General features: G+C 48.7%; 2 protein-coding genes across 7 annotated transcripts; one reads left to right on the plus strand and one right to left on the minus strand.

Moving 5' to 3' along the window:
• The first annotated feature begins 156 nt into the window (after window positions 1-156).
• On the plus strand, window positions 157-13,977 carry ZSCAN25 (zinc finger and SCAN domain containing 25). Of its 6 annotated transcripts, XM_057528920.1 has the most exons (8): window positions 165-368; window positions 1,152-1,276; window positions 1,678-2,071; window positions 2,381-2,797; window positions 3,947-4,148; window positions 4,751-4,842; window positions 6,535-6,682; window positions 10,577-13,977. In XM_057528920.1, exons 4-8 carry the CDS (start codon window positions 2,411-2,413, stop codon window positions 11,407-11,409), a joined length of 1,662 nt encoding a protein of 553 aa, XP_057384903.1. In that variant the 5' UTR covers window positions 165-368; window positions 1,152-1,276; window positions 1,678-2,071; window positions 2,381-2,410; the 3' UTR covers window positions 11,410-13,977. The 6 variants fall into 6 exon arrangements, with proteins under 6 accessions (XP_057384901.1, XP_057384903.1, XP_057384900.1 ...); XM_057528918.1 differs by lacking the exon at window positions 1,678-2,071 and having other exon boundaries at window positions 157-193; XM_057528917.1 differs by lacking the exon at window positions 1,678-2,071.
• Window positions 13,978-25,003: 11,026 nt separating this feature from the next.
• On the minus strand, window positions 25,004-27,085 carry LOC103021085 (olfactory receptor 1361-like). Its single transcript, XM_057528820.1, is given in 4 exon segments — window positions 25,004-25,391; window positions 25,393-25,948; window positions 26,422-26,584; window positions 27,023-27,085. Coding segments are annotated over 4 exon segments (1,170 nt in total).
• Window positions 27,086-27,813: the final 728 nt, after the last annotated feature.

Genomic DNA, 27,813 nt, shown 5'->3' on the forward strand with positions numbered 1-27,813 from the left:
GTAGGCGGGGCAGGAGCCCCTGGTGGTCCAGCGCACGCTCCCGAACGGTCCCCGGGGACGAGCGACCATCGAGACGCACCGGCCTCCGAGAGTCCTAGAGGGGAAACGGAAGGGGCCTTTCCTTGACGCACCTGTCTGACAGCGTCCGTCGCCCACTTCCGGTCCGCTGCGGGCCCTGGCGAGCCCGGCACAGGTGCGGGGCTGCGGGGCGGCAGTGGCCGGGGAGCTGGGGCCGGGCTGTGGGCCTGCTGCGGGCCTCGGCGGCTGCGAGGCTGTCGCTGCGGGCGGCGCGTCTCCCCGGAGCTGACTCCCGCGGCACCGAGGCTTTGCGGGTCGGGACCCGGGGGGCCGCACCGCGCTGGGCTCAGGTAGGAGCCTGGCTGATCCCGCCCGGCCAGGGTTGCCTTAACGGAGGGGTGTCCACGACCCTGATCTCTTGAACCAAAGCGGAACACTGTGAAGAGTGAAAGTGGTCGTTTTAGAACCAGACGCTCATTTAAAGAAACCATGGGACGCCTGTTTGTCAAGTGCTAGGGGTAAAAGATGAGTGAGGACCTTTCCTGACTAAAGGGAATCTGGCAGACGGAGGGAGACACAGGGGTAAACATTCGTACTATAATGCGACAAATGCAACCATGAACAAACGCAATAGCTAGAAAGCCAGGAAAGAGAAATCTCAATTGATGCAGCAGAGAAAATGAATAGACTGAAAATGTAAATAGATTTAAGAAAGATAGGTAGATACAGAAACTTCCAATAGAATATTAAGCAGACACTTGGGACATACATAACTGCCAATTGCTTATTCTCCGCTTCCTTTAGAGTGATCCCCATCCCCCGCCCCAAGTCTACTACAAGCCTCTTCTTTCTCATGAGTACCTGAACCTGCATAAACCTTTCTGTCTTTTTGGCCTCCCATGTTTCTCATCTATACCATATGTTTTGGGAGGCCGACGTTGGCCTGCAATCTAACCTCTTACGTCTTCAGTTTCTGAAAAGCAGGGGAAGTAGTACTCACCCGATAGGATGGTTGTAAGTATTAAATGAGAGTATGTGCTCACATACTTTCTGAATGGTAAAGCCTACACAAGTTAGAAATCTTTTGATCAATTATAGTAATGATATATATATTGTTCTGTTGTTTTCTTTAGGCTGAGTACACCATCACATCCTAGCCACCAGCAAGTCTTTTGGTTTTACCTCCCAGATGTCTTGACTTTGTCTGCTTCTTTGTCACCACACTGATCTAAGTCTCTTATCTCCTGCTTGGACCACGGTAAGTGCAGTTTCCCTTCTTGACCCTTCTTCTCTGTTGACACTTCCCAGGCAGAGTGACCTTTGAAGAACATGTATCTCCCCACTAAAATAAGGAATAAGAGTAAAGCCCATAATTCTTAGTGTGTGCCCAGGCCCTCAGTATTCTGGTTTCCGCCTGCCTCTGAGCTCTTTCCCTCCCTCACCCTGCTGAAGCCACACTGCACTGGGGCTTGTTCTCAGACTGCAGAGTAATTTCTAGCCCCAAGGCTTTTGCCTGGAATGCTCTTTCAATGATTGGCTCATCTCATTCATTCGTTGGGTCTTAGCCTAAGCACTATTTATTCAGAAAAGCCTTCTCCAAGTCTCCAAGTTTTCTTTTGTTTTTTGTTTTTTGAAATATTTATTTATTTGGCTGCGCAGGGTCTTAGCTGCAGCACGTGGGATCTTCGTTGCCACGTGGGGGATCTTTAGTCGTGGCACGTGGGATCTAGTTCCCCGACCAGGGATCGAACCCAGGCCCCCTGCACTGGGAACGAGGAGCCTCGGCCACTGGACCACCAGGGAAGTCCCCAAGTCTCCAAGTTGATTGTCCCCATTAACACCTTCCTTACTTCCTTTTTAGAACTTATCCCCATTTATAATTTAAATTTGTTTAATTTTTTTTGGCCGAGCGCACAGGGCTTGTGGGGATCTTAGTTCCCCCCACCGGGTTCTGAACCTGTTCCCTCGGCAGTGAAAGTGCGGAATCCTAACTACTGGACCACCAGGGAATACCTTAATTTTTTTTTTTTTTTCCTGTCTGCTGTACCAGTATGTGAGTTTCAAAGGGCAAGCACCTTGTCTATCTTGTTCTCTGTTGTATTTCTAGTTTCTGTGGGTCAGGCATAGATACATGTCGAATGTATATTTAGTGTTGGAAGAGTGGGCCCTGGTGACTAACCTAGTTATAACCCGTCTTATATTTTTCTATGATTGTAGTGTTGTCTCCCTCTTGAGATTTTAAGCTATTTGTGGGTAGAAGCTAAGTCCTAATTTCATTGACGTAGAGACAGAACTGGGATGACCTGACCTTCCCTGTGTCTTATTTATGCTGTTCTCATTGTCTGTCTGGTCTTCCCAACAGACCCTCAGTCTTCTGGGAGGGGGTGTGAAGATGCTTAAAGAGTGTCCAGGGATGGCAGAAGATCGTCAGCAGCAAATGGGTGTCCCTGTGGTAAAACTGGAGAAAGAGTTGCCATGGGGCAGGGCGAGGGAAGGCCCCAGCCCGGAGACTTTTCGCCTGAGGTTTCGGCAGTTCCGCTACCAGGAGGCGGCTGGTCCCCAGGAGGCCCTCAGGGAGCTCCAGGAGCTCTGTCGCCAGTGGCTGCGGCCCGAGCTGCACACCAAGGAGCAGATCCTGGAGCTGCTAGTGCTGGAGCAGTTCCTGACCATCCTGCCCCGGGAGTTCTACGCCTGGATTCGGGAGCACAGCCCGGAGAGCGGCAAGGCCCTTGTGGCCGTGGTGGAGGGCTTCACGGAGGGAGCCCTGGAGGCCAAGGCGGTGGGTGAGAAGGGGGATCTGGGTCTCGTTCTGTTGGTGCGGGAAGCGAGAGGTTTGAGGAAGCAGTGGGAGTGGATGAGGCGCAGAATCTCCCTCCTCTGCTCCCAGACCATCTGGGGTACTTTGTGGAGGGCAGAGGAGTTTTCGGCAAGGAAAGCCATTCCCAGGGAAGACGCAGGGCCGGTCGAAGGGCTGTCAGCTCCTTTTTTGGTCATCAGGGCAGAGGCCTGGCCATAGTTCCCTTGTGAGCCTCGGGTCCAAAGAAGGCAGTTGTGATCTATTTCAAGGGCCCTGGTAGACTCATTCCTCTTTGGGCAGAGATGCACGTGGGGATGCAGGGAATTCCGGAATTCCACTTGGTGAGTATTCTTCCCGAGAAGCGTTGTCTGGAACAGTGCCGTTTCCACGTCTGGGACGTTGGCTCAGACGGCTCACGTAGTGAGTGACTTTGCATCTCAGATGCTCCCTTGGGACTCTGGCCATGTGTCTGTCCCTCTCTGGTACAGTTTCCCGATTGCCGTCTGGGAAAGAGAGGGCAGGACTGAACGTTACTGTTTTGCTTGCAGGTAACAGTCTGTCTTCATTTTGTTCTCCCTTTTCCCACCGCAGTCACCCCTGACTATCTGTATAGTCCTAAGAGAGTTGTTTTGTTTTTTTACTCCCTACCAAGGAGCTTAAAAGTGGACCAGGAAAGGCCTGTTCTTGTGAGTTCTGGTTTTCCTTGCTATTTCTAGAGCAGTTTTTTTCTCACTGATTCACTGCACAGTCTAGGCTTTGTATTTTTTACTTTCAGCATCTGTTAACTGGGGAATCTGTTTTCTAATAGTGAGTGTTTTGGGCTAAAGTTCTCATTGGAATAATAATAACATCTCTCTGTGATAGTGTTCGTGGTGGAATTTGATCAGTATTGAGGTGGGCAGAAGGGACCCTTGTAAAATGGCCTGGATGCATAGAAGTTGCTCAGCGCCTGATAAAGACAGTTTAGCCTCCTTTTCACCTTCTCACTCATGTCCTGGGGGAGAGCTGAGCCGGCTTGTCTTTTTCCCCCCCTGCAGCTGCAATGGGTCTCTTTTTTAGGTTTTAATTCAACTCCTTTCATAACAGCCTTATGCAGGCCTCATTCTAATAGGTGTTGGGGCCTGTTCTTAGGTTCCGTGCCATGTGCAAGGAGAGCAGGAGGAGACAGCACTTTGCAGAGGTCCTTGGGAACCAAGTGTCCACCTGGGGCCAGTGGAGGTCAAGCCCGAGTGGGGGCTGCCCCATGGGGAAGGAATTCAAGGCCTCGACCAAGGCACTGAGGAGCATCTCGCCCAGGACCCTGGAGAGGGGACGCAGGCCTTCCAGGAGCAGGGTAAGATGCAAGCAGCAAGGAAGAAAGGGCACAGAAAAGGGTGCTTCGTGCCCGGCCCCCTCCCCTTTCCTTTACAAACCCTGCAGTTGATAAACTAAGTTACCTGTAGCGTGCAGTTCTGAGTTTTCCTGGCTACTTCCTGGACTTCAGTAGGAAACAGATGAAGTGAAATTGTTTTCTATAGCTCGATCTCCTGATTTCTGCAGGGGATACCTGGTATCACGCTCTCATATCATTTCTTCTCCTTTCCTTCACATCCCTTCTAGAAACCGCCAGGAAATATGTAGCTGACATGTAGGGATTTTTTTTTTAAGTGGGCAGATAAACTGAATCCCTGAAAGTGATATGTGACTTACTGGGTTGCTGAATCTCAAGGGGGGTTATTGCCGTAGTGTGACTTGGGAGCGTGAACAGCCCTGAAGGGCAGCGCATATTGGGTTGGGCCCTTCTTCCCAGCTGAGAACAGGGCAGGATCCACCCACATCTACCTGTCTGGAGTCTCCTTATGGTTCCTGGGGCTCTTCGTGTCAGGCACTAGACGCCTGTGAACGAGCTACTGCAGGGCAGCGCTAATCCTGCTCCTGGTTTATTTCCCTGCTCAGCTCTGCCGGTTCTTCAGGCTGGTCCTGGCCTCCCTGCAGTGAGCACCAGAGACCAGGAGATGGCAGTGGGGTTCCTTCCGGCTGGATCCCAGGTGAGCTGCGACTGCTCTTCAGGGATGGTGGTGTCGCTTCGAATGAGGCTCACCTTCCCCACGGTTTCTCCTCGCAGCAGAGCACTATCCGCAGAGCTGGATTATTCTACCTTTCTTGTTCTGATGGATGTGACAGCTTCGTTCTCTCCACTTTACATCCTCAGTTATTAATTTGAACTGAGCCTTATGCCAGCGGTCCCCAACCTTTTTGGCACCAGGGACCGGTTTCGTGGGACAAGTTTTTCACGGATGGCTGTGAGGGGATGGTTCAGGTGGTAATTCGAGCGATGGGGCGCGATGGTGCGCGATGGGGCGCGGCAGATGAAGCTTCACTCGCTCGCCGCTCACCTCTTGCTGTGCGGCCCGGTTCCTAACAGGCTGCGGTCCGGTACCGGTCTGGGGGTTGGGGACCCCTGCCTTAGGGTCTAGGCATGAGGCTCAGTTCACTCATTTGGATTACTCTTTGTTTTTTTTTCATTTTTTTCCTCCATCGACTCAGTATTACTCTGGTAATTGTGAGGAGGAAGACGTTAGTGGTGGAAGTGCCAGAGGCGTGATGGAGGGTGTGGTGGATGGCCGGGAGACCAGTAGCCCGTTGTGGACACGCTTTACGGATACTTCTGCGGCTGCTCTTCCTCTGGACCCCATCCTCCCCCCGTGTCAGCAGGAGGGAAGCGACTCGCGTGGGCGCTCCCAGGAGCCCCGAGCCGAGTGGTCTCTCTGGCCCCTCCTGTGGCCGCTGCAGGAGTTTTGGCCTCGTTAGCACTTCTCAGCCTGCCACAGATGGGGGTCACCGGAGCGCAGGTGGGGCACTCCCGCCATGGTGAAAATCTCTCCCATGGGATGCCCAGTGTTCCCCGGGAGGTGGGGGATTTCCACTGTGGCACTTTCCTGAAGGGCACATTGAGTCTTAAAGTGAAGAGCTCCTTATAGAAGAAAAGATGTCATTTGGCGGGAAAAAAGAAGTGATTCCAGTTTTTTGGTTTTTTTTTTTGGCCGCGCCACGTGGCTTCTGGGATCTTAGTTCCCTGACCAGGGACTGAACCTGGGCCCTCAGCAGTGAAAGCACAGTCCTAACCACTGGACCACCAGGGAATTCCCAGAAGTGACTCAAGTTTGAGCTCACTAAAGCAGTATTTGGGCAAGGGTTGATGCCTGTGCTGTTTGCTGTTTCTGTTTCCTAAGCATATTGTTTAGAGGAGATGAAGAAAGGACATCAAAGTTTTTGAATTTGGTCAGACCCTCTCCTTCTACCATAGTAGTTCTTCTTCACGGTGTCATGACGACGACACATTGATTTCAACACAGCGTTGTTCTTACGGCAGGGCCAGCCCGAGTTTTTACTTATCTCTGAGGGAAAGTCAGTTCTGGTTGAGTGGCTAAACAGCAGCCCCCGGTCTCCATCAAACATGAGGATCGAGTGGAGGTGATTGAACGGTGGAAGTTAGAGGCCGCAGTTGTTGGGTACCAGCCAAGTGGCTGCAGCAGAGGCTCAAAAGTACAGTGGCTCAGACAAGTCCATCGTTCTCTGCCATTAAACTGTCGAGAGGGAGGCACTTCTGGTCCCACTCGGAACCATCTAGGGACCCGCGTTCCTTCTATCTTCCTGCTCTGTTCTCCCCTGGAGTGTTGTCCCCTGTGTCTCTCTGCTTTTCCACTGCTCCTACCTTGAGATTATTTCTTTATCCATAGCCATCTCCTGTGCTGTTTCAGGGGTTGGGCCCATTTAAGGACATGGCCCTGGCTTTCCCCGAGGAGGAGTGGAGGCACGTGACCCCAGCCCAGATAGACTGCCTTGGGGAGTACGTGGAACCCCAGGACTGCGGGGTCTCACCTCCAGGTAAGACTGTTTCCATCCCGGAGGTAGGAAACTGAGGAGCTTTGAAAGCTGTAGGTCAGGGTTCTTGTCCTTGCCCCAGATTTCAGAACCTGATGCTACCGATAAAGGAAGGGAATATCATGGCAGATGAGTAAATGGGCCTGCGGAAAGCACGTGGACCAGGGCACATAAGGAGCTGGCGAGGTGCTTTCCTGGGTCAGGAGAGGAGCAGACAAGGAACAAGAAAACGCGAGGTAGTTATTCTGGCTGAAATGAGACAGGTCGGTCGTTAGGATGCCCTGGATGAGCTCCTACTGTGTCTGTGGTTGAAGGGGACTGAGGGCTTGAGAGCAAGAGAAAAGCAGCAAAAGAGGGATCCTCTGATCTCTTTCACCAGCCTGTGTTTATGGAGCGCTCCCTTGTGTGCAGGCCCCACGTTAGCAGTTCTGTGTTGGGGCAGGACTGACGTTCCTGAAACCTCGGAGCCCACAGTGTGTGGGTGCAGGAGGGCATGGGGCTGCAGTAGGATCTCAGCAGTGGGAGGGGCTGGTGTGGGCTGGTGTTGCAGAGCAAGCAGGGCCCCGGCCGGGCGTCTCAGGTGGCAGCCGGGTTTTACCTGGGGCCAGAGCTGCGAGGAAAGGTGCTTGTGGGGGAGGAGCAGCAGGAGAAGGTAGGAGGGAAGGGTGAGCCTGGGAAGTGCGCACTGAGGGCCCCCCGGGGACAGCCGGTGAACACTGCGGGGGGCTAGGGACGAGGGATGACAGCCCCGCGGCTTGGATGGGGTGGGCAGTGGGGAGAGGGGAACCGTGGCTGCGAAGGGCCCCCTCCTTTGTTCCCTCTGATTCTCTCCTTCCTCCTCTCATCACTTCTTTGTAAGTCATGTGCTGACCACTCACCTGTACTGACGTCTCCTGGTCCTTTTTCATCTTAAAACATGTTAAAACATGTTTCATCTTAAAACATGCAAAAGTATCGTACAGTCGACCTATTAACAACAGAGGTTTGATCTGTGTGGGTCCACTTACACGTGGATTTTTTTCAACGAATACGTACTACAGTCCCGCATGATCTGCTGGTGGTTGAATCTGCGGATGAGGAAGCTTGGATACGGAGGGCTGACTGTAAAGTTAAATGTGGATTTTTGACTAGCGGTCATCACAGAGTAGTGTCAGTGGCAGTATACTGGGGGTGGGTGGGGCTCGGGAGGCCTGGGTCCAGTACAAGGCCGTCACCCATGATGAAGAGATGTGCGATTTCTGTGATGGCAAAGGGCGTGGAACCCCTCCGAGGTACATGCAGAGCGCAGGAGCCGTGCATGGGGCACCCACGGAGGCGCCAGCATCCTAGCGCCGTCATCCTGGCGCTGGGGACGGGCCTCTGCCAAGGACGCCACTGTGTTCCCAGCAAGTTTTTACACCCTCCTGGCCATTCTGACTGTTCTAGAGACTCTGGCTTTATGCTTGTCCTCTTATCCGCTCGCTGTTTCAAAACAACCCACGTACTTCCCTAACGTTTACGCTGAGACTGGGTGAGCCGGAGGTCCGCTTCCCAAGCATAGCGTCCTCTAGCCGCCTCAGCCTTGAGTCTTCCTGAGAGTTCTTCCCATGTGACTGCAGTTCTTGCACTGACAACTGTCTAGGATTGGGCCTGAGAAAATAAACATAAATTCCATGATACATGATATCTAGCTCGTACTCACATTTCCCCATGTCCAGTTAGGTTCATGCATTGCATTTAATTTTAATTTTGCTGTTCATAACACCTCAAACCTGGAAACTACCCAGATGAATATCAGCCAGATTAATAAGTAGAGTGTAATATACTCTTACAGTATAACATCATACACTGATGAGAAAGAGTGTAGTGCAACTACAGCTACACCACGATATAGGTGAATCACACAGGCGTGATACAGAGCAGAAGAAACCGACACAATGTGTGAATCGAATATGCAAAGTTTGGGAACAGGCGAAAATACTTTACGGTGATAAAAGCCTGGATAACACGTTACCCTGGGGGCAGGATGGTGTCACCAGTCACCGGAGGGCACGGGAGGGGCTTCTGGGTGCTGGTGATGTTGTTTCTTGAAGTGGCTGCTATTTAATGGTCATCTTCATTATGAAAATTCTTTCAGCTCTTTATGTTTTGCACACTTACTTTTGTGAAAGGTGCAAAATAAAAGAATACATCAGAAGTGAGAGCTGTGTCCTTCATATTTTATCACATCACGAGGCATGAAATGTCCTTTTTCCCTTTATCTTTTATTTTTTTAAAATTTATTTATTTATTTATTTTCGGCTGCGTTGGGTCTTTGTTGCTGCACGCAGTCTTTCTCTAGTTGCGGTGAGCGGGGGCTACTCTTCGTTGCGGTGCGCGGGCTTCTCATTGCGGTGGCTTCTCGTTGCGGAGCAAGGGCTCTAGGCGCATGGGCTTCAGTAGTTGTGGCTCGCGGGCTCCAGAGCGCAGGCTCAGCAATTGTGGCGCATGGGCTTAGTTGCTCCGTGGCATGTGGGATCTTCCTGGACCAGGGGTTGAACCCATGTCCCCTGCATTGGCAGGCGGATTCTTAACCACTGCGCCACCAGGGAAGTCCCTCCCTTTATCTTTTAATGGGCTTGCCTGAAAGGACTCTTTCCCGTTTAAGCATCACCTGTCATTTCCCTCTTCTTTTCTTTTTGGCTTCTTTGCTCCCTAGTCCCTCTTTCCTCTCTTCTCCTTCCCTTCCTCTTGATCTTCTGTAAACAACTGTTAATTTAGAGAGTGCATAAGAGGGATCAGAGGAAGGACTTGTAGAAGGGCGTTTCCGTCCTAATAAATACGCCCATGTAGAGGTGGTCTGCTACAGACTGGGTTCATTCACTCATGCGACAGTCATGAAGCGTCTCCCCTGAGTCAGTCCCTGTGCCAGGCTCCCAGAGACCCAGGTTAATAAAACAGGGTGAGGTGGAGGGCACAGCGCGAGCAGGGACACTGAGCTGAGGGAGGACGTGAAGTGCCGGGAGCTCCCCGTTGCTGGAACAGGCCTGTGATCCTGGGGAAGCTGAACATCTCAGATGACTGTAGAATAGCACGTGCAACAAGGTCACTTGTAAGTAAGTGGAATACACGGTGCTAATTGAGTATATGTGCTCACGAGACCCAGGATGGGGCAGTAATCGGGGCAAGTTCCTTAGAGGAAAACATTGAGTTAGATTTTGAAGGAAAGCAAAGTCTGACTTAGTAGGAAGTTAAGAGGGAGGGCATTAAAATTTAGCAGACTATTCTGTAAAAGGGCATGGAGATTGTCTGGACTTGGGCTGCTGTAACAAAATACCAGAGAATGGGCAGCTTAGACAACAGACATTTATATCTCACAGTTGTGGAAGCTGGGAAGTCCAGGATCCAGTTGCTGGCATATCTGTTGTCTGGTGAGGGCCTCTCTTCCTGGTTCATGGGTGGCCACCTTCTTGCCACCCACGTGATGACACGTGGCCGAGGGAGAGAGACATCCTGTGTCTCTTCCTTTTTTTATAAGGACCTTAATCCCGTCATGAGGGTTCATGCTCACATGACCTCTGTGTGTGCAGAGAGCCAGCTCTGGCTTCTCTTCTTAGAGGACATAATCCCATCCTGGGGGCTCCACCCTCATGCCCTCACCTAATTAGTGCCCAAAGGCCTCACCTCCTAGTAGCAGCACCTGGGGGCTTAGAGCTTCAACCTGTGAATTTGGGAGGGAACACAAACAGTCCGTAACAGATGGAAAGAAGTAAAGGAATGTCTGGTTTTAGAGTCAGAGAAAGTCAAATGTACTGAGGTTGTTGGTTAAAGGAAAAAAGAAGGAATTGTTAGTGGGACACCCTTAGAATCCAGGTTCTAACATGGAAGTTTACCTTCAGATCTGTTTCAGTATCGGTCTGTATCTCCTTTGTCCTGTAGGCCTGGGGAGCAAGGAGAAGGAGGCGAAGACCCAGCCGGCAGACCCCAAGGCGCCGCCTGCTCGGGGGCCAGCAGAGAGGTTTGGGGAAGCCTCTCTCCAGGTCCCGGAGCTCGGAAGAACCTGTGAGCAGGAGGCCGGGAGCTCGGTGGGAAACGCGCCCGGGCCGCCCCCTCCCCAGCGCGGCATTGCCCCCCTGCCTGATGACCTCAAGACCCACAGCTCCTTCTGGAAGCCTTTCCAGTGCCCCGAGTGCGGAAAAGGCTTCAGTCGGAGCTCAAATCTGGTCAGACACCAGCGGACCCACGAAGAAGACAAGTCCTACGGCTGCGGGGAGTGCGGGAAAGGCTTCGCGCTGCGTGAGTACCTCCTGAAGCACCAGCGGACCCACCTGGGCAGGCGGCCGTACGCGTGCGGCGAGTGCTGGAAGAGCTTCAGCCAGCGGCAGCACCTGGAGGTCCACCAGAGGAGCCACACGGGCGAGAAGCCCTTCCAGTGCGGGGACTGCTGGAAGAGCTTCAGCCGCCGGCAGCACCTGCAGGTGCACCGGCGGACGCACACCGGGGAGAAGCCCTACACCTGCGAGTGCGGCAAGCGCTTCAGCAGGAACGCCAACCTGGCCGTGCACCGGCGCGCCCACACCGGGGAGAAGCCCTACGGCTGCCAGGTGTGCGGGAAGCGGTTCAGCAAGGGGGAGCGGCTGGTCAGGCACCAGAGGATCCACACGGGGGAGAAGCCCTATTGCTGCGCCGCCTGCGGCCGGAGCTTCAACCAGCGGTCCATCCTCAACCGGCACCAGAAAACGCAGCATCGCCAGGAGACCCCAGGGCAGTGAGGGCGCCCGGCCGAAATGCCCCTCTTTTGCTCACAGAAGGTGCCGGAGAAGGCGGGGCCTCTGGAACCACCAGGCGGAGGGAGACCTCGTTGGAGGATGCGCCCCCCTTTACTCACTGAAGGGTTGGGGGCGTCGAGGGACGTTGGGGGCAGAGAGGCGCTTTCACCCATTTTCTTTCCACTCGTTTCACACATAGGGAAGGGAGAGGCCTGGTTTATTTGAGAGGCCAGAGGGCACAGCATCTCACGTCTCCTACCCAAGTGGTGCTCGTACTTTCTCTTACCCTTTTTGAGGGAGCGGTATCCCGAGCTGCAGTTCAGGTCCTGGTTTTTCTCCTTCAGTGGATGTTCACGTCCACCTCCTGAGCGAGTCTGGTTGTCAAGGTGACATCTTGTCCTGTGTCGGCAGCTTGAACCTTGTTTTTCTGAGGGCTGTGTCCCTGCAAGAACATTAGCGCTGTCTCCCTTCCTTCCCCCATTTCTCTTTTCCATTTAACAGATATTTATTTGTTAAGTAAATAACACCTACTGTGCGCCTGGTCCTGGGAGTGCAGTGAACGAGGCAGATGAGACCTCGTTCCCCTGGAGCTTGTGATTGGGCCCTGGAAGCAGGCTCGTTAATAACAGAGAGCGCCCTCAGTTCCCTTCACAGCGAGTGCCGAGCCAGAGGAAGTCCTCTCAGGCTCATTCTGCGCTCCTTCTGCCCTGCCCTTCCAGGTGCCCGATCTTTTCCTCCCAGCTGGGGTCGCTCAGGCAGCCTCCTTTATTTTACTTTATTTGCGGCCCCCTTTGTCTCTGTGACAGTCTACTCTCGCTGGTAGTTTCCCTATTCCATTACTCCTTGAACAATAACAACTGTCCACACATCTGTTAGGAAATTAATATTTTGCTGTTGATCACTGTATAAACATGAGTATTTTAAACATCCAGGTCTGTATAAAATTCTAATTAAATGAGGCCAAAAGATGAACTAGTATTAATACCCTATATTTGATGGCACTTTACAATATATAAAATGCACTGCTTCCCTGTTTTCTCACTTGACTCGTTCCACAAATATTTATTGAGGCCCAACAGTGTGCCAGGAACTCTTCTAGGTGCTTGAGGTCCGTCAGTGAATAAAACAGGCGGAGGTGGAGGTGGGGTGGGAAATCCCTGTCCTCGTGGAGCTTACGTGTTGGTCAATGTATTTGATCTTCAGAACCACCCAAAGTGGAACCCGTGGCTGCTCCCTGGGACCCTCTGGACCTGGCATCTGAGCCTGTGCCTCGGTCCTGTCAGCTGGCCCTGAAATGCATTCGCCACCACCTACCTCTTGTTCCTGAATCATCTCCGTCCTCAGTGCATCTCGGTCCTTGTCATCTGAGAGGTACTTGGGGTCCTCAGGGCCACCTGGAGATGATGAGACGGTAGCAGTCTGTTTTGCATGAGTGCCAATTTAGGAAAAACAAAGATGTTTGTAGGCATCAAAAAAACACATTTTTTAAAAAATGAGAAGATGTAGTGTTTGTAAACGTGTTTAAGCTTTCTTATATTATTTTGCCGTCGTTAAAGGTTTTCCTTTCTCTTGGACGTTCTGGAAACTGCCTAACTAGCCTGGACCACGCTGCAGTGTCGTAACGCTGTGCCTTTGGATGCCGGCTGCTGAGTGATTAGTTTTCTGATGGGACTGTAAGTTAGTCTGTCTTTGGACTGTGTCCTGTAATTGCAAGCTGTGATTTGTCTCATGGTGCCTCTTGATATTCTTTCACTGGGATTTTTTTCCCCCCATTTTCCATTGTAAATAAGGTAAATGGTAATGACTTTAATACAGAGAGTTGCATTACTCAGTCCCCCTTGAAAAACATTATTTTATCACTCATTTCTTGGCAGATAACCGTGGTGTTTACTCTTGATTTAGCGAATGACCTCTTGGCCCTTCAGTTGTCCCCACGAGGCTGGGCTGACCAGGGCGCTGTGAGGTGTCCGTTCTGAGATGCTGGGCTGCTACTTCTCAGCAATGTCGAGGTCCAGATGCAGAGTCAGCTCTTTTCTTCCCCACACCCCAGGCAAGCTAGGCAAGGCTTACAGCCACCTGGAGGCCAAACCCAATGAGAGGCTTTTCCTAAGCCTCTGGCCTGTAGTCTGTGTGATGTGGGGGCTGACCTGACCTGAGTTTGGCCTTTTCTGGAAGGTCTGTATTCCAAAGCTAGGCGGGGAGTTTGGGGCCAGCATGGCCTCCGAGTTGCTCATCAATGGGCTTCTGTTTACCTGAATTAAGTGGTAGATTCTCTGATCATACACTGGGTTTCCAGTCAGTTGAGATCTCTTGAGGGAGCTTCTGTAAGAGTCAGGCCTTGCTGTCTTTCCCACGTGAGCTTCCCTGTCTGCTTTAGACCAAAGCTCATGGACAGTTCCTCAAAAGAGTCTCAGAAGAAAACTTTCCCCATGGAGTTGTAGTAGCCTTGTTTTTGGTATCTATTCAAATGTCAAATATTGTTTTCTGTATTTTTCTATTTAGGAATTTTTCATAATAGAAAATTTCAAACATATATAAATGAATCCTCATGTATTCATCATTCAACTTTAACTATTATATACTCATAACCAATCTTGTTTTATCTCTACCCCATCCTGCGCCTCATCTTCCTCCCCAGCTGAAGTATTTTAAAGCAAATCCCAAAGGTTGTTTATAGATATTTCAGTGTATACCTCTAAATGGTAAGGATTCTTAAAAAAAAACAACAAACCCACAATACTATTATCATACCTAAAAAACTGAGCAGTTCCTTAATTCCAAATTAATGTTTTTTAAAAAAACCCACGATTTTAAAAAAACCTTTAAGGTCAAAGTAAGAGGACTTCCCTGGTGGCACAGTAGTTTAAGAATCCGCCTGCCAATGCAGGGGACACGGGTTCGAGCCCTGGTCTGGGAAGATCCCACGTGCCACGGAGTAACTAAGTCCGTGCACCACAACTACTGAGCCTGCACTCTAGAGCCCGCGAGCCACAACTACTGAGCCCGCGAGCCACAACTACTGAAGCCCACGCACGTAGAGGCCGTGCTCCAGAACAAGAGAAGCCATTGCAATGAGAAGCCCGCACACTGCAACAGAGTAGCTCCCACTCGCCACAACCAGAGAAAACCTGTGTGCAGCAATGAAGACCCAATGCAGCCAAAAAAAAAAGTAAGATCTGTAAATTTTAATTTGTTGCTTTGTCTTGTAAGTCTAATAATCTATAGTTCCTATCCCTTTTTCCCCTTGAAAAAAAATTTTTTTTTTATTTTAATTTTTTATTTGGCCGTGCTGTATGGCTTGTGGGATCTTAGTTCCCCGACCAGGGATCGAACCCACGCCCCCTGCAATAGACGTGCGGAGCCCTAACCAATGAACTGCCAGGGAAATTCCCCTCCCCTTGAAATTCATTTATTGAAACAACTGGATTATTTATCCTGTGGAGTTTCTCACACTCTGAATTTTATTGTTTGCATACTCATGGCATAATTTAATATACTTCTCTGCCGTCTGATTAACTAAAAACTTATAGGTGTAGAGGTATATAGCCAGATTTGTATTTCACACTTTGGCAAGAACACATTGCAGATGGTGGCATGTCTGGTTGTTTCTCGTTATATGATGTTGGGAGGCTAAATGCATTTATTTCATTAATTCTATAAAAGATTCTTCGTTTATTAGCTGGAAAGCTTCTGTAAGAAATTTCCCCTCACTATTAGATACAGTTCATAGAGGAAAGGAAATGCTTGATTCTTCCTTCCCTTTATTTACCTGTCTTCACAATAATAATGATCTGGTGGCTTTGCTTCTTATAAAAGTGATCAATTATTATTATTTTTTAATCAAAATGCATTAATGAATTTAAGCCAATCCACCACAGTTGTTATTCTTATTGATGCTCAAATCATTTCGCTTTTGGCCAGTGGGAGCCTCTTCACATTGGCTCCTAAATCAACATAACCCTAATCATCTTTGATAGCTTCTTTGCTCTCTGGTGTGACAGGGTGTTACAAGATCATCTTGTACATTTCCTGCCCCTTTTGAGAGTGAAGGGAAGTGCTATTAATTATGTCAGGACAGTGGTGTAAATGGGACTCCAGGACAAACAGGGATATTTGGTCACTTTATATTTAGCCTTCACTGTGTATGATTGGGTGTCTGCAGTTCCCTCACGCAGGGCTAATGTCGTGCACTTCAGGGCCTGGCTGCGCGTCGTGGGCCATGCCGCTGTGACAGGAAAGGTGCCGCTCCCAAGGGGTGTGACCTTTGTAAGAGAAACCCCTTTTTATCCCCTGGGTGTTAACAGAACCAGGTAACTTTCTGCCCAAGGTGTGTCCTGGGGAGCTAACGCATTAAAAAATTGCTTCTCAAAATGTATGCCAGGGTGAATGTTGTCTGCAGGCTCATTAAGTGTGCTAAAAATACTTTCCGTACCTGTTTTATCCCGGCCTAGGGAAAAGTAGGAGAACCTTTGTTTCTTAAAAAATAAGCTGGTTTCAAGTCTACTTCTGAGACAGGGAAAGGAACTGGCAGAACACGTTTCTCTAGAGTCTACTTGTTCTTTTAAAGTCTGCCCAAGTTTCTCAACCTCCACACTATTCTCCCTTTGTGTCAGGAAATTCTTTGTCTTGGAGGCTGCCCTGGCTTTTTTGTGCGTGGTATGCTGTTTAGCAGGATCCTTGGCCTAAATCTACTAGATGTTTCCAGGCCTAGCTAAATGTCTCCTGGGGGCAAAACTGACTCTGGCTGAGAACCCCTGCCCTTAGGGTTCAGGGTAGGAGCTGAAACGAATTAGATGGTTTAGCTATTGAAAGGACTGGGCTTCCAAGGCCTGGAGCTATTTCCTGCTAACCTTAAAGAGCCCTGGCCTAATTTCTAGAAAACAAAGGAGTTACTAGAGATCATGTGGGTTAAATGTAGTGTTGCCAAGCAGAGCCCAAGAGCTTTTGAAGTGGAATCTCAGGATGGGGTGCTGGGGTCTATCACAGGCAGCCTGCGTGGTTGCTTTGGGTTCCTTTCAGGCAAGCACCTGCTGCACTCCTCCACACAGCCGTGAGCTTTTGCCTGGGGCTAGGTTCACTGTCCTCAGTGAACGCATGCACGCGGTGAGAGCCAGTTAAGCACGGTGCAGCCAGTTCCAACTTTTTTGCCTCTATGATAAGGTCTCCGAAGGCCCACAGTAGTCATAAATACTTGAATGGATGAAAGACTTGGATTTCTACCTTTTTCGTAGCTAGAAGGCTCTCTTGAGGGTGCCTTAGGAGGGAAGAACCCTGCAGCAAGTTGCCCCCCAGCGGCCCCCGATCGGGCAGTCGTCTGTAGCTGCTGTCCTGCCAATTGCAGTTACGTTGAATTCACTTAGAAATTCTACAAGTCAAAGAAATTCACTTGGGCTTCTTACAATTTCATATTCCTATCTTGCCTTATTTTCCTTTATTATCTTCAGTGAAGGGCATATTTCTAGAGATTGGTCTTGTCCAGCCCATTCCCAGGACTGACCTGTTTCAATAAAAAATTTCAGGAAACGTTTGTTATAAAGTGGGGAGGGTAGGCAATTGTGTTCCTTGTGTTTGTCGCTGGGAGTTTAAACTGCTGGGAGAGTGAGGATGGAAGGGGTGGGTGATGCAGGTGTTGGGCCCTGAGAAGCAGAGGGACTTAGGAGCTGCAGTTTGGAAGAGCAGAGAGGTTCCAGTAGAAGGGCTGCGATCGCTGCCACGTGCACCATCGTCTAAGTGGCCAGAGACCAGGAAATAGGGCAGATGTAAGAGCTTGCTTCATGTTTTCCCTTCCTAGTTAAAAAATGTGTTTTATTGAGAAGGCGGTATATTAGCTTTTAGAGAGACTGGGAAAAAGTGGTGGTAGAAGTCTGTATTTGCCTTCTTGAGTCCCACCTGCAGAAGCTGTTTGGGTCTTACACCATCTCCATGTCTGTGAAGAATTTGAGAAAATCCGGTCTCTATCGTCTAGACATTTCGCTGACTCCTGTGCAAGGGCTCAGCACGTGCTGTGAACCGGAAGAGCAGAGTGAACGATAAGCCGTTTATCGTTGAGAACCAGTGTTCCCACTAGGTTTTCCCAGTCTTCAGTTCTAAGCGTTCTAAGGTGCTAATGGAAAGAATGGAAAATAAGAGGTGGAAAAACCAAGAGTTTAAACAGTGTGGTGGTAGCACAAATGGAGGGATGGAGTGGAATACAGGGTTCAGAAATAGACCCAGCTCTATATGGAAATTTAGCTTATAATAAAGATGGTATCTCAAATCACTGGTCAGAGACTGATTTTTAAAATAATGGTACTGTGATACCCACATAACCATTTGGAAAAAGATAAAAATAGATCCATTTCTCACACCATATTCAAGAATAAACTTCAAATGAATCAGGAATCTAAATGTGAAAAAATGAAACTACAAGTACTAGAAGACAGTGTGAATGAATTCCCCTAAAACACAGGTTCAGGGAAAGGCTTTTAAAGTATGATTCAAAATTCAGATATAATAAAAGAAAAGATTGATGAATGCCTATGTAAAAAATTTTAAAAATGGCAAAAACAAAAAGCAGAGACAAATGACACATTGGGAGAAATAATTGCAACATAATGCAGAAGTCTAATATTCCTCATATACCAAGGGGGGAAAAAAAAGACCTAAAATCCTATGGAAAAATTGACAAACTTGAATTTACAAAAAAGATAAAAATGGCTCTCAAACATATGAAGAGTTGTTCACCATCACTCATAATGAAATAAACACCAATTAAAACTACCCTGAGATATTATTTTTTATCCCATCAGGTTGGTCAAAAGTCAGAAGCCTGACAATACATGCTCTTGATGAGTTTGTGGGGAAACTGGAATTCTTAAGTGCTGATGGAATGCAAAATGGTACAACCTCATGTGGAGGGGAATTTCGCAATATCTGACAGAATTTACTCTGTGACACACCTGTAAGTTCTGTGTGAATTTCCCCTGAAGGCACACGTCTAACAATATGAAAATACATCTGCACAAGATTATTCATTGCAGCATTCTTTGTAACTGCAAAAATACCAGAAACTGCCTAAACGTGCAAGACAGGTGGTTGGAAAAACTATGGCATGTCTACACGATGGAGTATTAGGCAGCTTAAAAAAACAACATTATTGGGTCATTTGAGAAAATTGAAATATGGATCTAGATTAAATTATTGTATTAAGAGTAAGGGCACTAACGTTAATAACTGTGCTGTGGTTATGTAAGCGAATATCCCTATAAGGAAATACAGAAGTATTTAGGGATAAAGGACCATTTGTGTGGGTTTTGTGTGTGTTGAGGTAGAGAGGTGGGGGTGGGGAGAGGGAGAAGGAGGGGGAGAGGGAGAAGGGAAGGGAGAGGGGAAAGAGAAAGGAAGAGAGAAGACAGGAAATGGGGTAAAAAAGTTAATGATAAGTGAATCTGGGTAAAGGATATATGGATATTTTGCACTATTCTTATTGCAACTTTTATGTAAGCTTGAAATTATTTTCATATAAAAATTTTAAATGTAAAAAGAAAAGAACAGGATTTACCAGTTACTGTGGGAGGAAAAGAGTTCCAAGCCCTTGTCAGATGATACTTGCGCCAGGTGGGAGTGGGAGGGTGGAGCCGAGTATAACTAATGAGATGTGCGTGAGATGTGCTGATTTAATTACACCTGGTCTTGCACCGGGGCCGCATATTCACGCCCATCCTGTTTTCACTGTGTGCCTGGTTGGCCTGGGCTCGTTCACATGGTGACTGCAGGAGGACCTCTGGTGCTGGCAGCTTTCTTTCTTCATAGATAGTCCCATTTTCAGTGTCTTTATTCATCCTTGGTCTTGGTTTTGTGTTGGTGTCCTCACAAAATACTCTCAACTCACCAGCCCTTAGACTGATCATTTGCTTAAGGCTTCATGGTCTCTGTAGGTGCTCTCACCCATGTTACACCTCCTGCCCCAAATTAGAGACTATCTTTCCAAAAACTGCTGGTTTTAGGACATTGCTTCAGTGAGCATCTTTTGTAATTAATGTGTGTTCTGGTTAATGCATATATGCAGATGTCCCTGTGGACATTCAATCTTACAGTGTTTGGGAATTATTTCACAATTTATGACTTACTTGGTGCTCATGACAGACCTTTACAGCAGGGCAAAACTGATGGTCAAATAAATGAAATCTGGAAGGGTAACTGGTTTGAGCAGCAATGAGTTAAAAGGGAAAAGTTAGTCTAATTTTAGGATTGTTGAGTCTGAAATAATGGAAAGGTGGTTAGCTGTTGGGGACCAGACCAGAAGGCAGGTCAGGGTTGAAGGTCCAGTTTTTTGTTTTCTTAAATTCAGCTGTTAGGCTGGGAATTCAGCATCCAGAAAGCATTGGCTCCACACTTCCAGTGTGTGACAGAGATTATGTACCACCCAGTGACTGTGAGGGTACATCTGGAAGCTTCCCCAACGCCAGGCCCTAAGAAACCTCGAGGAGCTCAGCCCCAGCCCACATCCAGTACCCTCTCGTGCTGTCAGGTCAGCAGGAGCTGCCACACCTAGAGGCCTGCAACATTCCAGGGTCCACACCGTTCCCTAGCTTCTCTGCCCTTCCCCACCCCAAATGTGCCCCACACACCTCCCTGGTAAATCCCACCTGGCACTGATCACATCTCTACATGGAAGTATTTTATATTTCAGGAAACTCTGGGGAGCAGTGGGGCAGGTAACTAGTGGGGTTTAACTCTAGAAGATCATTTTCTCATGGAATAATGGCATCTGATTCAAAAAAGTCAATGTAGGGGATCTAGAGATGACCAGATCCATTGTCTTAGAACATTCCCTTGCTTTCCAGGTTACCGCAGGGGATATTGCTGCCTCTGGGTGGTACTCAACACTCAATAAAATCAGCTCTGTCAGCTTGCTGATGTGTGATTTACAGCGTTGCTAGTGGAGGGGTTGGCAAGTCCCTGTCATACTCAGTGCTCAAGAGGAAAACTCTCCTTAGGATATTCCGGATTGAGGGGAGGGTTAGGGTTCATGCTGTTAAATTAATTAAACAAGGAGACCATTAGAGGTGATTCTAAAGCCTTGGCAGCCTATATAAGCAAACCAAAACCTCAGCCTGTAAATGCCTCAAGGTTAAAAAAAAATCAAAACCTAAGGACAACCAATCACAAACAGCCAACTTGACTTTCCTGTATAAGGCAGCCTAAGCTATAGCCACTCAAATAATTTCCTCCCTTTGCCTTCTTGTCTTCTCTGTGAATGTCTTGCCCCTACGTCCTGTGGCTGGAATGATTTTTGCTCAGATAAACTCTTAAAATTTTTACTGTGCCTCAGTTTATCTTTTAACAATGCTTTTCAACAGAGATTCTCAAAGTGTCATCTGAAGACCACTTACATCAAAATCACCTGGGGAACTTGTTTAAAATGTAACTGGGGATGGAGCAGTTTTCCGTTGGGACCTAGGAGTCTTCATTTTACCCAACTTCTCAGGTGATAATACGCATGTAAATTTTGAGAAAGACTGCTGTATCATCGCTTGGAACACTGTGGCTTCACCAGAGCACTCATGGAAACATTTGAACAAATCCAGAAAGCTCCCCCCCACCACCAGCCCAAAGCAGATATGAGATGGTCCTACAAACGAACAGCAAGGCATGATCTTCATGGCAAAGTGCTGTTAATACTTTCAGCTGGTAGCCATAACGCAGGAATCTCTTTAACAACACAGGGTAGTCACATCGTGATTTCGCACTAGAAAAAGACTTTGATTTTTTTTTGTGGGGGGATCCGAAGTTCATTTACTGCTATGTCTTAGCACTCAGCACAATGCTGAGCTTAATAAAAGTGCTTAATAAAGGTTTCTTCAATGAATCCATTTCTTCAGTAGCTACCTAATATCTCCTTCTCCGCCTGGTGCCCCTTCCCTAATTTTCTCGGTTGCCATCGCTCCACCCCACTTTACGACCCATGATGAGGGAGGCAAATGAAGCACTTTTCTTTGGGCATCCCAGGAATGCAGCTCTACAGTAAACACTTGAATTCTTTTATACAGGAGGTTGTGCTTATCCATGACCAGGTGCTGGGTTGGGTATGGAGAGCACAGCAAAGCCAGTATGATGGGGTTAGAGTTGAGTGCTGCGGAGGATTCAGCAGGAACTCTCACAGAACCACATCTGTAAGTTATTCTGAGGGCCCAGTTACCGCCAGAAATACGAGACAGCAAATAAATGATTGCTGTTATTTTAAGTCACTGAGTTTGGGTGGTTGGTTATGAAGCAGTAGACAACTGAAGCACAGCCCTACCACGCTTCGTGTCGGCCTCTGGTCCCTGATCTGGATTTATTTGTCTTTATCGCACTTAGAACTCTCTGACATACTGTATGTTTATTTGTTCTTTTTTTTTTTTCTGTTCTCCGTCCCTATTCCCTGACACATCAGCTGCTGCATGAAAGTAGAAGCTTTGTTTTTTTTTGCTGATATATCCGCAGTGCTCATAAGGTACCTGGGACGTAATTGTCCCTTGAGCTCAAATTACATTTGTTAAATGGATGCAGTACCTGTGGTCCCTGGTGTGGAGACGGCACCCGCCGTGAGCAGAGGAAGTGTTATGTGACTTGGAAAATGTGATGTAGGAGATATTTATTATTCTAATTATTCTCGAAGATACTTCCACTTTCCTACTAGTGGTCCTTATAATACTATTCTAAAAATGTAGATAATGGAACTATTTTTTCCCCTTCTTTTTTTTTTTAATTTATTTTAATTTATTATTTATTTATTTATTTTGGCTGCACCGGGTCTTCTTTGTGGCGCGTGGGCTCTTCATTGCGGCACGCGGCCTTAGTTGTGGTATGTGGGATCTCAGTTCCCCTACCAGGGGTCGTACCCGGGCCCCCTGCATTGGGAGCTGGAGCCTTAACCGCTGGACCACTAGGGAAGTCCCCTCTCCTTTCTTCTTGAACATTTTATTTTTAAATAGAAATTAACATTTTGGTGTCTTCACAGGATTGGGTTTATGCTACCAAGTCTATAAGAGTGACTGAGCTTCTGAACTTCTTATAATTGACCTGTGTGCAGGTCATTCCTTCTTATCTACCCTGCAGCAAGCAGCCTCCAGGCCAGGACTAGAGCCAGGCTGAAAAGGTGTTTGCTGTAAGAGAAGGGTTATCTTATCCTACGCCCTTCCTTGGAAGCGTAGGCCTCAGAGCAGGAAGTGTCCGCACAACCCACTGATGAGCAAGGTCAGTTGAAGGTCTTTCAAATTTATTCGTTGCTGCCTCCCCCCGAACTTTTTTTTTTAAATCTTTTTCTTGTTCTTTTTTTTTGTTTTACCTTGAGACCAAACCATTGTATTATTCACCATTATAGTAAATGCATATGAAGACCTCTTCTCCATGCTGACGTCAGCTTTTCTTCACATCATTTTCATGGGTTTGAGGTGAGATTTTTTTTTTTTTTAATTAATTATTTTTGGCTGTGCTGGGTCTTCGTTTCTGTGCGAGGGCTTTCTCCAGTTGCGGCAAGCGGGGGCCACTCTTCATCGTGGTGCGCGGGCCTCTCACTATCGCGGCCTCTCTTGTTGCGGAGCACAGGCTCCAGACGTGCAGGCTCAGTAGTTGTGGCTCACGGGCTTAGTTGCTCCGCGGCATGTGGGATCTTCCCAGACCAGGGCTCGAACCCGTGTCCCCTGCATTGGCAGGCAGATTCTCAACCACTGCGCCACGAGGGAAGCCCCCTTGAGGTGAGATTTTATTGCTATTATTGTAGTTTTATGATTAGAGACTCAGGAAAGCTGAAATCCAATAATCCCAACTCCTGAGGGATCCCAAGGAAACAATATGTTCAAGGAACAATAGCAAACTTTGAGCCAAAGTACAACTCTGTCATATCTGAGTTATACCCAGTAACCTCCATCATGGGCTCACTGGTAAAAGGTGGGCTGAAAAGTAGCTTTGGCCTCCCTTGCTTCCCACTCTCAGCCCCAGATCTGAATTGAGGACCTGTGTGCTCAGGCATGGTGGGGAGAGAGAGAGAGAGAGAGAGCGAGAGAAGTGACTGGACCTAAGTGGAGACTCCAACCAGACATACGGATAGAAGATGAGCAGTCGGGGGCCAGGCTGGAAGGAAGGGAGCTTCATGCCTGGATGCTGACCCTTTAGGGCACACTGCCCTTCATTAAATATGGACCAGTGAACTCCCTGGGCTCTGATCAACCAGCTTGGTAACTCTTTTTCCTTGTCTGGTGTTGGGGAAATATAAAAGTATTGGTTAAGGCAAAATCATGGGGGGAAAGGCCGTAAGTGTTCTTTTTCCATGTCTGCTGTCAATTTAAATCAAAACATTAAAATTAAAAAAAAAGTTTTAAACTCCAACAATCCTGTTTGGGGTAGAGTTGAGGTGAACTCTGCAAAGTGGAAGAATGCAAAGCAGAGCATGAAAGGGGCTATGATAGAATTCAAATTATATGGAGTTTCAGAGGAGAAAAAAATACTTCCTTTTGACTGGGGAGACTTGAGGTGGCTTCACGAAAGGCATGGTATTTTATGCGAGCCTTGAAGGACAACTAGAGTTTTGATAGAAATGAGCAAAATGGGGTGGCTGGAATAGCATGAGAGAGACAAAAATGCACGGTGTATTTGGTGGAACGGCCAGTTTCAGAGGGACTGGAGTCAAATGGCCGGTAATCGGGCGGGCCAGGCCTGGGTGCCGGTTGCACTGACTTTCTGGGTAATGCTCTCCCAGCTCCGCCATACCCCTTGCAGCCTAGGATAACATCCTGTTGCTCAGGAGGCCACATACAACTTCTTCAGCCGTAAACTCGTTACATGAGGCCTTTCCCCTTTGTCTCCTTCTCCAGGTCAACTTGTAGAGAAGCACCTTCATAAGGATTATTGTGGCTCATGCCTTTTATGAGCTTCACACCCAGAGAACCAGCTCTAAGTCTAGCCTCTCTTCTCTCTTTACCATGTGGCCAGCAGACCTCTCTTTCCTAAGAAAAGCACATAAGCGGGACAGTATGGGGCCTGCGTAGGTGTTCAGCTGAGACAGTCATTATAGGCATTCCTGATACAAGTAGGTAGAGCTGTGGAGCTCCACCCAGCAGGACCCAAGGCCGAGAGTGGGACAGCTTTGAGGAGGACCGTGAAGCCTGTCTCCAAAGCTAGGCTCAACCCAGAGTGTGGGGTGGTGGTGGAGGAACTGGAGGAGTTTGGAAACTGGGATGCTTGAGGGTTGAGGGTCTGAGGCTCTGTGGGGTGCGTGCGGGCACTCAGAGGGCATCTCTTTGGCACAGGCTGTCAGCATAGGTCACAGATTCCTATGAACTCACCCTTCACATGAACCCTCTCCAGAAGGTCCGCAGATAGAGCTAGTTTATACCTGTTTATGTGGTCCTGTCTTTACGGGAGAGTTTATTCCCCTTTGGTAGTCTGGGCAGTCGGTGCAGGGGCCAAGAAGTTTTGGACTTGCAGATTACTTATGGAGCAACGAGAGGCTTCCCTGGCCGTGGTGACAACCCAGGACGATGAGGTCTGTGCTCCTCCCACCCTCTCTGTGTGGAGCCTGTCCCTGGGGTTCACCCTCTTCCTAGCACAGAGGCCCTGAAGGAGGGCTCTGCTGTCACAGCCCACGGGATAAAGCCTTCAGGTTGACCAGTTTCCTTAGAGCTCCCTTCATGTCCTTGTTCCTCAGGCAGTAGATAAAGGGATTCAGCATGGGGGTGACTACCATCTACATTACTGAAGCCAGAGAATCCTTGTCAGCTGCCTGGGAGGATGAGGGACTCAGGTAGACCCCTGTGATGGTCCCATAGAAGAGAATGACCACAGCAAGGTGGGAGCCGCAGGTGGAAGAGGTCTTTTGTTTGCCCCGGGCAGATGGGACCTGGATCACAGCAGACGCAATGTGGATGTAGGAGACGAGAACGCCAAGGAAGGGGATGAGGACCCTCAGGTCCCCCTCCGGCAGAATCATGAGTTGGTTGAGTTGGGTGTTGGAGCAGGGGAGCAAGGTCACCGGAGGAGTAAGGGATGACGTTGCTGGCACAGGACTCCAGCCGGGCCGTGAGGAGGGTGTGTAGCAGGGAGTGGAAGTGGGCGAGGCGCCGGGAGCTCCCCCGCATCAGGGCACAGGCTGGCAGACTCATGATCGTGGAGTCGTGCAGGGGCTGGCAGGTCGCTGTGTAGAGGTCATAAGCCATGGCCGTCAGGAGGAAGTTGTCCATGTTGGCAAGCAAAATGCAGAAGCAGATCTGGGCTAGGCAGCAGCCATAGGAAATGGACTGAGTCTGTGTCTGGGTGTTCACCAGCATCTTGGGGACTGTGGCGGAGATGAAGCAGAAATCTACCGGGGAGAGGTTGCTGAGGAAGAAGTCCTTGTGTGTGTGGAGGTGGGAGTCTGAGCCAATGGCCAGGATGATGAGCAAGTGCCCCACTGCCCCGACCAGGTACGTGACAAGGAAGAGCCCGAAGGTCAGCTCCTGCCTCTCGGGCTGGCTGGAGAGCCCTAGGAGGATGAGCTCAGAGGTGCTTGTGTGCGGTTTCCCCTCTCCATGGTTGGCTGGTCCTGCTAGGAGATCCAGACCAGGAGCAGACTTCAGAGAAGATGGAGGCGCCCATGCCGCCCTCCTTCCCCCATATAATCCCTCAGCTCACATCTCTGTGTTCATTTGGTAGAAACCCAAAAGAAGTCTCTCTGCCTATCAACCAGGGAGTCCTGTGGCCTCAACAGATCCCAAAGTCAGGATTTTAATGATTTTGCCACCAAAATACTACTGATCCTGAGCCCCACAAAGCCCCATGTGCCATCCCTCCAAGGAGAATCCTTGTGACATACGGCCCGGTACTCAGTGGTGGCAACAAGGGGGGTACTTAGGGTGTCTTAGCCCCCCAAAATTCTGTCGTGCTCTCATTCTTTGTTGTGATGTTGTCTCAATATTAAGTAAAGAGCTATAGGAATGTAATTTCCTCCCACCCCCCATAGGATTGCCACCCGAAGGCCCTTGCTATACAGAATTCTGGAACCACAGTGGCACGTACGTGGAACCTGAGGGTAATACTCGTAAACATCCTCCTTCCGCACAAACCTCCTTCCCCACCAGCATTTTATCTCCCCTGTTCTTCCACCCACATGGAGCCCAGGGATCAAGATGCTCCGGCTGCCACTCGTCACTGACTCTGGGCCACCTTGGTCCTGGTGATGCTGTGGGATGGAGTTGGCCAGAGCAAACCTGGACACAAGAGCCTGCCGACTGGGACGGCTCAGCCAGCCCTTCTGTTGGGGCTGACCCAGGAAGCGCCTCACCGCTGGAGGGAAAGAGTTGCCCCTGCAGATAACAAAGAGAAACTAAAGGTGTAACGTTGCCCAGACTGACAGAGTGGGCAGCAGGGCAGCATAGGGACCCCTCAAAGTTGGAGTTTGTAACAGTTCAGTGTGAGCTCAGCTGAAGTTTCATTAGATAGAAATGATTTTTCAGTGCTTCACAAGACATAGTTAGTTGGGATTTGGGTCCTATGGAATGTAAATCATCAAGAGGGAGGGGGAGAAAGAAGCAACTGGAGTTACTGTGCTGCTGGGGGATGGGGAACAGCTGACGGGGGAAATCAGTCTGGAAAAGCTTTGGGAATCGGTATGGCCCACCTGGGAAGTGGGCAGGCAGTGAAAGGGGTAAACGGCCTTGGGAGGCTTTGTCTGTGCTGCCATTTTGCTTGGAGCAAAGGCGCTTACCAGCTCAGTTGGGCAGCACACAGCAGGGGTGGAGATTTCAGCTCTGCAGCAGGACCCAGCTGAGCTCTTGGCCTCTGCTGAGCTGTGCCTTAGTATGGAAAATAAATGGCTCATTTTGAATTAATGTTTTACTGATGTGATTTTTTTTTTTAAAGGATCTGAGTATTTGGCGACCCAAAGGCAAGAATCTTTGGTAAAGGGCAACCATAAGATATAAATGCAGGAGGCTAAGAGAAATCTGTTTGGTGAAAAGTAAGAGTGAAGGGAAACATGTATTTAATACGGGTTAAATCCTCATTTGATCAGTACTGATTAAAACAGCTCTAAAACTGGGTGATGTGAGAGATGAGAAAACAATGAAGGAAATTGTTCGTGTTCCCAAGAAGCTTCTAGTCGAATGGAAAGGTAACAGTCCTTAGCCTAGGGAGCTGACATTAATTGAGCACCTACTGCGTGTCATATACAGGACTAGGCGTGTGCATGTATGTGCATGTATTTAATCCTCACAACGTATATAAGGTAGGTGTTATTATTCTGATTTTACAGATGAGTAAACTGACACCTAGAGGGTTTGAATAATTTCCCCGAAAGACATCAGGATTTGATTCCAGGTCGGCCTGATTTCAAAGCAGTACTTTGATTTTCTCAAAAAGACCAAGGAAGTGCTACTGGGTAAACTTAAACTTGGGGCATCAGTGTAAATG

The sequence above is a fragment of the Balaenoptera acutorostrata genome, chromosome 15, assembly GCF_949987535.1.
Source record: "Balaenoptera acutorostrata chromosome 15, mBalAcu1.1, whole genome shotgun sequence".
NCBI classification, from domain to species: Eukaryota; Metazoa; Chordata; class Mammalia; order Artiodactyla; family Balaenopteridae; genus Balaenoptera; species Balaenoptera acutorostrata.

What these genes read in the sequence shown, in the direction of transcription:
- ZSCAN25 (XM_057528918.1), top strand. Translation starts at nt 2,411, where the DNA reads ATGCTTAAAGAGTGTCCAGGGATGGCAGAAGATCGTCAGCAGCAAATG. An exon ending in GAGCCCTGGAGGCCAAGGCG is followed by an intron (nt 2,798 to 3,946) that starts GTGGGTGAGAAG and finishes GCCTGTTCTTAG; the next exon opens with GTTCCGTGCCATGTGCAAGG. An exon ending in CTGCGGGGTCTCACCTCCAG is followed by an intron (nt 6,683 to 10,576) that starts GTAAGACTGTTT and finishes TTTGTCCTGTAG; the next exon opens with GCCTGGGGAGCAAGGAGAAG.